The sequence below is a fragment of the Lonchura striata genome, chromosome 11 (genome assembly GCF_046129695.1).
Source record: "Lonchura striata isolate bLonStr1 chromosome 11, bLonStr1.mat, whole genome shotgun sequence".
NCBI classification, from domain to species: Eukaryota; Metazoa; Chordata; class Aves; order Passeriformes; family Estrildidae; genus Lonchura; species Lonchura striata.
In genome coordinates, this window is record NC_134613.1 from 17,911,067 (window position 1) to 17,922,621 (window position 11,555).

Consider the following 11,555-nt stretch of genomic DNA (forward strand, 5'->3'; position numbering starts at 1 on the left):
TCAGACTTAAAATCAAATTTATTTAGAGGAAGAATGACTTTACAAGAGGTTGATACTGATAACTAAAAAAGAAGATAAATAAAAGCTTGTTACAAAACCTAATGGTTTCTGGCAAGTTACAGAAAAACTGAAGAATTTTACAGTCAATAACCTGCTTACTTTTTACATAATTACAAATTAACATACAGCAATTAGGTTTTACCCTCTTCTTTAAAAATCTTTTTTTCCCAACTTTTTTTCTTTATGGGTTCAACATGAAAACGCAAAGCTTTTTTTTTTTTTTTCCTTTTTTTTTTTTTAATAAGAAACAAACCAAAAGCAGAGGTACATCAGGTTATTATAATACACCTCAATGTTCTGGGAATTACTCAAGTGCATTCCATATTAGTACAAAATAAACACCAAGCTAAACTTTAACCATAGGCGAACTGAACTGGACATAGATTTTTATTTCATTTTTTTCTTTTGAGTCAGTGTTTAATATTGATAAAGAAAATAGTAGCATTACTTTAGAGCATGGAAAGGATGGATACCTATAGGCAGCTTAAATACATACAAAGCTCATAGCTGTATGCAAAGCAGTGAGTGTTATCCTGTTCCCCCCTCCCCCCCAAGCAATGGAAGCTGAACTATATTTGGGCAAAGCATCAGTGTCAGTGAAATGCACGTGGAAGGAAAGGGCACAGAGCCCTGGAAAAGCAGGAGCTGGTGTTACACCTCTCAAGACTGAAGAGCCCAGGTGTAGGAGATTTGGCCAGTTCAGCTCGCCTATATTTAAAAATTAGCTGTATCACCAATGAAGAATTGTGGATTGCTGCCCCTTCTGACAAATGAAGCAAGAGTTATGAGCAGCAGGGGAGGTTTTTTATTTAAAAGGGTGCCCTAAATCATGATCAATTCCCAAACCTGGCCAGCAGGCACAATAATTTCCAGAGTTCTGGTTAACGAGGAATGTTTTGTGGGATTTTAGCAGATACTCTCCTGTGTCCCCTGCCCAGTCCTCCCTTGCTCCATGCCATAGACATCCTAGACAGCTTCCTTGGGATTTGGCACCTGAAGAACCTCTTCTGACTAGGTGGCATGTGGAAGGACTGGAACTGGGTGTTTCAGCAATAGCTGTGAGATATCCTAGTGACTCAAGGAAGGTGCAAAGGCAATTGGACTCTCTGGATGCAAATCCACACAAGCTGATGACATTTACTGTGCTGCCACACCTCCAGAGGGAAGAGTCCACCCTCAGTGGGGATGACAGCACTGGGACGTGTCCCAGTGGCCTGGGCAGTAAATATCCTGGTGCATGGAAAGGGTATCACTTATCTGGATGCATCCCCTCACATCTCCTTCGCTCTGAGTTTCTCCAAGGAGATGGAGGGAAAACTGCTGGTGGGGTTGCTTCCCTACGTGCTGTGAGGAAGGTGATGGTGAAGCTGACACGGACTCTCCTGGGGGATGTACCTGAGCCAACAGAAGCCAGTTCTCTTGTCCTGCCACTTAACCAATCTGCAGTGGGACTGTAGTCAGATTCACACCCACTTTGGTCTAAAAATAAAACAGACAGCTTGGCCCTTCCTCCCCTCTCGGGGAAAAGCCAAACCAAACCAGGAACACACCCTACTTGAAGCTCTGATTTTGTTGGGGATACAGAGGGGGAAGCAATGGCAAAACTGATTGTCTCCAAATAACTATAATTGAAAGGGACAAGAGCAGTTCCATTTAAAGTGCTTTATGGCATCAAACTGACATCAAGTTATGTGTTGAGATGATCACTTCATTTAAAATAATCTAAGGCCAAGCCCACACAGCCCCATCGAGTCTCCCACCCTTTGCTACAGCTACTCTCTGCTGCTGGGTATTCTGGCACCCCCAGCTAATACTGGCCACTTCTGTACTTGTCTGAGCCCACACTCTCACTTTCCCTGGACACTGAAACCCCTCCTGTTGGGCAGTGGCAAAGACCAGGCCAAGAAAATCCCAAGAAAATCAAATCTGATTTCTGCCCTCCAAGAAACACCAGCACAAACAGCTCCAAGAGCCCTCACAGGATCCTCTTCTCCTCCAACAACATGGGCTTCAAAGAGATGTTTTTGAACCTCCTCTGAGTCCCAGGAACCCCATGCAAAACAGGGTGGTTTGGGTGCTCCAAATGGGATGGAGGGACTGGCTCTGGGAACTAGCAGCAGCTCAGGCTGAAGACATAACATGCTTTCAACAACTGCAGGATGGATGCCAGGCATGGAACTGGAGTAAATGCAATTTTAAGGCCAGGAAGAGGAAAGGTTTTGGTGCTGTCAAGCTGGGACAATACTCTAGCAGACAACACTAGACAACCTTCAGGGATCAGAGCAAGAATCTGACTCTGGGAACATATGCCAAGCCTTTCCAAAGAAAACCTGAGATGGGAAAAATAAAAGGCTAAAGAGATAAAAACAAGCCCTTACCTTCCTAAAGGTGAAAGAAGGAGGAAGCAGCGTGGGAGGAGAGGCTTCATTCCAAAATACTGAATCATACAGTAACAGACATCCTCCAGGGACAAAGGTCTGTCCACCAGAATTTAAGACACACAGGATTTCTGGTCACTGTATTTCTGACTCACACCTGTGGTTTCTGTCAAGGAAAGTGATCTCCCTGGGAGATCACTTAGCCAACAGTATTTGCACTTCAGGCACTGACTGCTCTTTTTGATCTGCACAGGTCAGGAGAGATGGTGAAGCCAGGCAGACTCAATCCTGCTGCCCTGGGTCACTCATCTGCCTTTTGGTGCCCTTCTCAGAGCCACGGGACATTGCTGTGTTGTGAATATAGCATGTGCTGGGACTGGGACTGGGGAAAAGACAGTGGGATAAACTGAAAAGTTCATAGTGGCAAAGGCTGTTCCAGACTGAGGGGAGCTCAGATGTACCAGTGCCCTGGTCTCTGCTCACACAACAGTACATGAGCCACACACTGCTTTGGTTTCCAGAAATTTCAGCTTGGCCCATTCGTGTTTGCAGATGTATAAGCAGCAGAGCAGAAGTTACTTTCTGAAGTTGGTGGTTTTCTTATGAAAAAGGTAACACCACACCAGCAGCACATGCCTCCTTCAGCTCCCTTCAAGTACTGGAGAGCAACTAGAACCTCACATCACTGCAAGGCACTCCCGTGCTTTGCTTTTTCCTTTGCCTCCAAAGGGCATGAGAAAACCTAACCAAAATGTTTAAATGTGGAAACTAACTGACAGAAGGAGCCCTGTCTAAAGTTACTGTGTCTTTTTAAAGATTTTTTTTGGCCTGAAGATGCTCTGCCTTGAAGAAAGCTCTCAGCTGAAATTGTGTGACTTTGGGCATGGAATGAGCTGCAAAGCAGCACTGCCCAACCCCATGGTTTGTCAGAAACAGGAAGATGAGAACATTTGGTTTACCAATCTTTTGGTAAGAAAACAAAACAAATAAACAAACAAAAAGAAATAAAGAGGGGAAAGAGAAAAAACCCTCAAACTATTCCCCAAACAAAAGCAAAAATAAAAAGAAATAAAAAAATAAAACCAAGTAAACTTTAAAAAAAACTCTTTCAGATAAATGAAAGATAAATATTTTTGCAAGCCCTGCTTGCAATTAAGAACAAGCACCAAATAGTATTTTTTAAAAAAACAAAATAAAAATAAATCTCAACCCATTTTCCTTTCTTTTTTTTTTTTTCCTCTTTTGAGTTTTAATAGTGTAGAGAGCTTCCAAAGCAAGCAGGGTTCCTGCACCAAGACAGCCCAACCCAAGCATCCACCTCACCATCAATGCTGCTGATACTCATCAGCACTAACTCTGAAAATTGCTGCAGGTCACCAGCTCATGACAAGCCTGAGAGCAAACTGAAATCAAACAATAGTACAAAAAGACAGATTATCTGTTATTTCAAAGAAAAAAAATGGTAGGAAAGGAAATGCACCTGACAGCTTCAAACTCTTGAGCAAAACCTTGACCTGTTTTGAAGCTGGTAACCATTTACAAATCCACTTGGGTAATTCTCCTGACAGGGTTTGGAAGAAAGGTGATTTTTGAGAAAAGTATTTCTTGTTGCATTTCTCCTCCCCCACTGAACACACGCCTGTATTCCAGAACTTTACAGACACCCCACAGCTGGCACAGCAAGAGCTGCCCTTGAATTCTCCTGTTCTGCACAGACACTCCAGCCCAGAGGCCACAGGGACACGCCACGCTGGCCTCAGGACCTGTCCCATGGGGGTTTGTCCATCAGAGCCTTTTTCTCCCCAGAAATGGTTCCTGGGTGGTCGGTGTTGCACAGCCACAGGGACAGCAGCCCTCTCCTTGGAGCCTGCCCTGCTGCATCTCACTGACCTGCTCGGACACTGCTGCTCTCCCTCTGCCTCAGCAACGAGCAGGGCAAGTGAGAAAATCCAGAGAAACAGAAACCCAGCGGCAGTACAAAAAGCAAGCTAAGAAAAACACAAAGAACAGAACAAAGATCCCTAAAAGCAGATTTGTAGCCAGTCCCCCACTCAGTCATTAGGCTTCTATGGGGATGTAAAATGCAACTGGAGAGCTCTATTCTGGCAAAAACATAATCTTTGTTTTGGGGATGGGAGGCACTGAGCTGGAGCTCAAAGAGATTGTGTAAAAAAACAAATGTGCTTACTGCAGTTTCCATTTGGACATCTGGTCTGGCTCCCTGGGATTGCCTTACCAACCTACCAAAATTCTCCTATTTGCACCATTTTAAATACATCCAATAATATTCTGCTTGACTCTAGAAAAAGTTTGAAATTTGATTTCTCTGCCTCACACAGAAATTGTTCATAATGATTTTAAATTTTAATTTTTATCCTCTGAGTTGTTGCTTCTGAATGCTGCTACTGCTTCCTGGTGTAATGTACCCTTCTGAAACCAAACATCCCCTATCCCATGAGCACAAAAGGGGTGTGCAGGTCACTGTGTTACAGCTGGAGCAGTAAGGGCAAGATATTTAATATCTACACACTCCCTGAAAGTCCTCAGGTATCATCTATCCCCACGGGTGGACCTTGGCTGTAGGGACTGCAAGCATATCCCAGTGGATACATAGATACATATATGTACATATACAGTATATCTATATATGCCAGTGTGTACGCACCATTTGTAGAGTCCTAATCTTTTGCTAAATGCTTGGTTTTGGTTCTTTTCCCCAGAAAAGGGGAATTTGAAGGCACAGACCCCTTAAGGCTATGTTCTCTCATCCTTTAGCAGTAAGAAGAGACAGACAACATCTACCCCAATTCGTTTGACCCCAGGTTTGCACAGGGAGATGGTGCTGTGCGCCATGCAGGCACAGCCTCTGCAGGGAGAATTCACCTAAAACCACAGGAGAGAGGCCCTTATCCACCACTTAGCAGACTTCAGAAGTTTTTTTATTTAAAACCTCCAGATGCTTGTCCAGCGCAGGCACCAGCCGCGTGCTGTGTCACAGGCAGGGAGATGTCCACGGTGCCAATGCCACGAGTGACCACTGGAATAGTCCATGTTCAGCAGAAGATCTCCTCACCCTCTGGAGGTGCTTCTGATGAGTGAGAATCTGTAGCACCAGAAAAACATGATGTAGGAATCACTACAGGAACAGAGGGACACACCAGGCAGAGCACAGAAACCCTCCTGTCTGCCAAATTCACCAAGCCCTGTAAAAGATGTTTAGTTCCCTGATGAGCTACCATGAAATTACACCTTCTAATGGGTGAGATTTCCTGTGCACAGACTGGAAAACATCAGTGAGCTAGCATGAATGAAACCAGTCATCCGAGGGCATGTGATCAAATTTCATGTGGGTCAGAGGTTTGAGGTGCAGCTCTGAGTCCTAAGGGGATGCAAAACTATCAGACAAAAAAAAAAAAAAAAAAAAAGCCCTGTATGTTTTTGTTTCAGATCAAGAGACAAAATAGACCAGCTTGAGGGGAGAGGCCAATAGAAGGCTTGTGGGTATCACTTCCAAACTGCCACAGAGCTAAAGCAGACATCAGTGCCTGAGGAGCTGCAACAGCCAGGATCAGCAGCAGCTCCTTCTGAAAGCATCGACACTGAAGGAGAACATTTTCCTTCTTGAAGCAGAGAATTCAGCCCATGGAGGCTGCTCAGGATGGGATGGGAAAGGAAGAAACAATGAGAAGAATGTGTGTCCCTCTGACAACCCCAGGGGCTCAGAACAGGCAGAAACACCCATGGAAGATCACTTCAAGCTGAGAAGTCCTCTCAGCACAGCTGCTCTTCCCCATAACTGTGTCAACATCCTCATTTAAAGCCAGATTTTGTGGCTTCCACAAGTTTGCTGGCTGAAGGAAAACAACCAGCTTAATAACCCTAAAAAAACACCTGTGAGCTCCCCTGACACTCACCAGACTGTTGGGAGCGATGTCCCCTGCCCTTTTTCTTCTTTTCCTTCTTCTCCTTTGGTTTGGCTAAACTGAAGAGGCGAGTAGGCATCTGGGTCTGTTCCTCAGCTGCCTTGTTAGTCTGGTTTGTTGTGCTAAGCAAATGGAAAGTGCTTTTCTCTTTGTGTGTCCTTGAAAGACTGTTCCTTTTGGGGGAGACAGAAAGTTCTGCATCAAAGTGCCCTTGTTTAGGAAGGGAAGGGTTCTTCTGCATGGAGGATTCATCAATGCTGGACTGGGAGGAGACTCTTGCAAGTTTCTCATGTAGATTTGAAACCTAGAAAGGAAAAGTGTTGCATGAAAGAGGCTAGCAGAGAACATGGACAGAAAAGGTGTGTCCCAGCCCACTCACAGAGGTTGTTCTTCTGAACATCCAACCCATTCACCAGGTAAAACGTTGCCCCCATCCAGGCAAAGTAAGGAGAGAAAAGCGCTCTCTGTTCAAGATGAAAATATGAGGCACAAAAAGAGTAACACTGCACTATCTTTTGCTCCTACATGTACTCTGCTATGTATCAACAAGCCAAGGGCAAATATTCTCTAAGATCTCAATAGCAAGACTCACCCTGCATCGTTTGCACACACAGATGGTGGCAGGAGGCCAAGGAGCAGCGTGCCTCTCTGGGAAGGGAACGCCAGCACACGGCACAGGAGCACCGTGTGTCAAAGGAAGCCTTCCCAAGCAAAAGATGAAAGCAAAAGCATTTTTCATGATATTATTTTTCCTAACGGCTGTCTCAGGATGTAATTGAGCTTGCACATTCAAAGGGAAGATCAAAACAAGCCCAACAAAGCTTGACTGAACACTCTATTAATAGCTCTGCAATGTCAGTCAGATACCTGCTTTGAGAAGGTGCTTCCTTCTCCTAAATCTCTTAGGCCTTACAGGCATTTTACCTCTCAGCTTCTCCCACAGCATCCATGCCCCTTGTCTACAAGTGCTTGGAGCTGGAACAGCTTTGGCTGCTTGGAAAACTTCTGGCTTGATCAGGAGCCAGGTGGGAGGGAGCAGGACCTCCTTGGGTGATTAGCTTTTCAGAGCTCACTGCTCAGCTCCACAATTAGGCCGTTCAGGCATCGAAAATAATTCCCATTCTGCAATCCAACATTTATAAACTAACCCTGCTACAGCTTTAAGCAAATTAGAGTCAGAATTAGTGAGTTACAAACAAACAAATGATCAACAGGCTTAAGGATTTAATTCAGTCCATGTTTTGCCAATGGTGCTGGCTCTCCTCAGTCAGACTGCTGCAGAACTATAAAGGAGTAAACCTCAGTTTGCTGAAAAATGCCCAAACCAGGATCTGTGTGTGGGTGTTCTTTGTGGCTGTGAGCAGGCACCAGAAGCCTCTTCCAGCAGAGCTGGGGACCTTTGCTGACTGAGCCACATCTGGACTGCAGGTGCTTGGTTTTTTTCAGGACAGGGGCAATGCCATCTCTTTGCTGGATATTGAGAATGCTTTTGGAGATGGATGTCAGCATGCGAACAGCCTTGCCCCACTGTTATCAGAATCACAAGTTGATTTTGTGACAGCTGGAGGCTGCAGGTTACCCACAACACTCAGGCTGTTTCTCAGAAAGATGTCCCCTTTGCCTGACCACTCCCCAGAGCTCAGCCCTTGGGTGAAGGCCAACATCAGGCAGTGTCAACCCCCTGGGACTGCCTGGGCATCTTTCCTGGGAGCCTGCCTAGTCCTCTGTGCCATCCCCCAGCACACAGACAGGGAAGTGGACAGAGCTCAGGCTGCCCAGCACTGGCCAGCACCCCCAGTACACCACAAAGCACCAACCCTGGCAGTGCCTCAGCATCTCGAGGTACAAAAACTGCAGCTCTGCACATCATATGTGAAGGAAGAGCCAGTTTTAAATACATGTGGCACTCTACATGTCTGGCATAGCTGTGTGCCCTGTGAGGGCATGCAGCTCACCCAGGAGCTGGCTGGCAGCTCCCTGCAGGGATCAGCTTCCCGAGGAGCCCGGCTGTTGGCATCATTTACCTGGTTGTGGTCAGGCTCCTGCCGCATCTGAGCAAATCTCTCCACGTCCTGCTTCAGCTGCACCTTCTCCCTCTCCAGCTGCTTCTGCGCCGTGCGGAGCCTCTCCAGGTCGAGCTGGTAGGCCGCCTTCCTCACCTGCAGCTCCTCGCGCTCGCGCTCCAGCTCCTGCCGCTGCCTCTGCACCTGCTCCTCGCGCTGCGCCAGCTCGGCCTCGCGCTCTGCCAGCTCCTTCTCCCGCACCTCCCACTCCTTCTCCCTCCTCCGCCGCTCCTCCTGGTGCTGCGTCTGCTGCTTCTTCAGGTTGGCCAACTCCTGGCGCTGCTTCTCCAGGCTGCGCTGCTTCTCCTGCTCTAGCAGCGAGGTGGGCCGGGAGAAGCTCCTGCTCAGAGCCCTCTCGCTCAGAGCCAGCTTCTGGTCCTCGATGTAGGTGTCCTGCTGCAGCACCACGCCCTGGCACAGAGGAGACAGAGACCACTGCAGCATCCTCTCTGTGGGGAGAGGCCCGTCCCTGAAAACCTCGGGGTGCTGTACTGAACCCCTTCTGAGCCCAGCCCAGCACTGCTGCCTGGTTACCAGAGCCTGCTGGCAAAGCAGCTTCCCAAATTCAGGCCAGCACTGGTTCCCTTAGGCAGCAGATCAATCCCACAGCCTGCAAGCTGGCTGTGGGGTGTCCAGCCATGCAGGGTTGTGACACGAGGAGGGGACACAAGGGGCAAAGCATGACTGGCAGCTCAGGCAAGCAATGTGTGGGAGCAGGATGAAGGGCTAAGCCTACCTGCAAAGCACTGAGCAGCTTATGGAGGCTGGTAATGGTTTGGAGGACCTGCTGCGAGAAAACAGAAGCGCTGCTGTTAGATCTCACTGGGTGCTGGGTACGTGGACAGCACTCTCTCTTGCTCTGTGACCACCAGTGGGTCTGACAAGATGCACAGCCATCCCACTGCACACAGCTTTTCCTCACTCTTCCCTTGCAATGACTGCATCATTCCCCAGTACACCCTTAAACATCTCCCAGAAGTGCCTGGCATCACCTTCCTCCCTTCCCTAGCTGTCACTGCAGCAGGGGAAGGAACACCTGCAGAGACACCTCCAGGCACAGAGCTCATGGGAAGTCCTGGCTTGTCTCTGCAAACCATTTCTCACATCATCAGCTTGCTCAAGAACAAGCTAAATAATTGAGATGAAGCCCAGAAGTTCACTTAAAAATTTCAGGAAAAAAATTTCAAGGGGTGAAAAAAAAAAGCAATCTTTAAATAGATGTGGACTATTTTTACCCTTCTCCCCCAGCTGACCCATACAAGACCCACTGACATCAGACAGAAAAGCTGCACTACAGCAGGCACACAAGTGCAGCAGGTGTGTTCTTGGAGGCTTTCTGAAAATACAGAAGTGCAAACACCTCATGCATCAATACAGAGCAAGCTACTTTGGAGTTATGCCCTCTCCCTAAATTTAGCCTAGCTAAAAATTTCTCTGAATCTCTCATATCCTACAATTAATTTCAAGAAGAAAAAAGAGCACTTCAGTATTTTCAGTAGTGAAGTGATAGCCAGTACTAAGAGAACTGCTTCTCATTTTGTCATTAATGCTAATTGGGAGTTATGAATGTGTATCAAAGGGAGAATAGAAATCTAATTGCCCCAATTCACTGCACCTGCAACATAAAATTAAATTCTCTCTGTCTGCAGATGCACAATAAATACAGCCTTGTGCATCCTGGTAGTAATTAACCCTTGCTGCTTATAATCAGCACATATCATCTTGCTGGGAAGCAGATGACAGTCAGTGAGTCCTCTGTCTAAACATCCAAGGTTAAACAAATAAATGACACAGTGGGTTCAGTTTAATGTATTTAAAAGTCTAGATCTGCTTCAGCAAATTAAATGTGTTTTCTTCTACATTATCACCTATTGAGACAAATTCTCTAGCCATTTAAGTGAAAGGAACAGCTGAGCAATGGAATCAATTCTTACCTCGTTATTCCTTTTCAGCATGAACATCAAATTAGCATTTCCACCCTATGACAAGATCACAAATTTAATATGAGGACAATGAAAAATCATAGCAAATGCCTTCTGAAGCTGAACTAATGACACATCCATTAAACACTCCTCTCCATCTTCCATTTTGGGAGAATTCATGCATGTTTTTAGGCCATTTAGAATCATATAGAATAAAATGTTAATTAGGTATTATTTTGCAGTTACGTGATGGATCGATCCCCAGAAAGAAAAGGTGCAAGGCAGTAGCTGACCTTAGCATTTCAGTAACAATGCAAAATGAAAACAAATGCTTTGGTAGCTAACCTGTGCCATTAAGGAGTACAACTGATTTGCAGTGGTTTTCAAGTGAGTGGTTTTGCGTGCATATTTCATGTTTTATTTTATTTTTAACTTATTAGGATGTATCCAATTGTCAAGAAATTCTCAGGCAGTTTTTTAAGGTAGAGCTGTCACTTCTGAAATCTGAATTCAGTGGTGGCAGACACACAAATCAAGCCTTACCTTCTTTAAAATGCTGTCTGACTCTGTTCTCCGAAGGTCCTGAGCATCATCGCCTTCATCTTTCGCTCCACCTAAGGGAAGAAGCCAGCACTGGCATCAGTTATTCAACATTTTAAGGCAGAGGTGAACTTGCTAAAGTCTGAGGAATTTAATACAGGAAACTCGCGTGTTCCACAAAAGCGGACACAGAGCTCTTGACATTTTAACTAAATGAATTCAAGCCCTAAATATACGGAACACATCAGCACTACCAGAAAAAGTGGATGTGAATTTAGATTAGGGTTGACTTTGGTTTCAGAGAACCTGCTGATAAATTCAGCTGGTGCCCTGTCTAGCCCCTGCATTGCTGTCTACTACCACAGAATACTTGCTGAGAAGACATGAGGCAGCATAAGAGCAGATGGAGGATGATAACAGAATCATATCAGGGTGTATTATTGCAGGTATAGTTTCAATGCCTCTCTTGTGCAAGTTAATTTACATCTGGGTCAGATACTGCTGTGCAACACCCTGTGTAATTCTATGCTAACAATTTATCATTAACCTTAGCTATCAGATACCTGGATCTTCAAAGGCACACTGGGCTTCTCTTTCTGACTTCCCCCTGGGTGGCTCATATCAGTGCTCCTGAGCAGGACTGGGCTGACCTGGGGGACACGAGGGCTC

The 11,555-nt window shown here is 45.9% G+C and overlaps 1 protein-coding gene across 1 annotated transcript in view; it reads right to left on the reverse strand.

Moving 5' to 3' along the window:
* Positions 1 to 11,555, reverse strand: part of AKAP13 (A-kinase anchoring protein 13) — a 71,766-nt gene continuing 60,211 nt past the window's right edge. Inside the window, exons 26-31 of the mRNA XM_077786010.1 lie at positions 10,890 to 10,960; positions 10,359 to 10,403; positions 9,161 to 9,211; positions 8,386 to 8,835; positions 6,353 to 6,665; positions 1 to 5,541 (exon numbers count right to left, since the gene is read on the reverse strand). Coding sequence (XP_077642136.1) covers positions 5,492 to 5,541; positions 6,353 to 6,665; positions 8,386 to 8,835; positions 9,161 to 9,211; positions 10,359 to 10,403; positions 10,890 to 10,960 — 980 coding nt within the window. The 3' untranslated portion in view covers positions 1 to 5,491. The remainder of the gene's footprint in view (positions 5,542 to 6,352; positions 6,666 to 8,385; positions 8,836 to 9,160; positions 9,212 to 10,358; positions 10,404 to 10,889; positions 10,961 to 11,555) is intronic.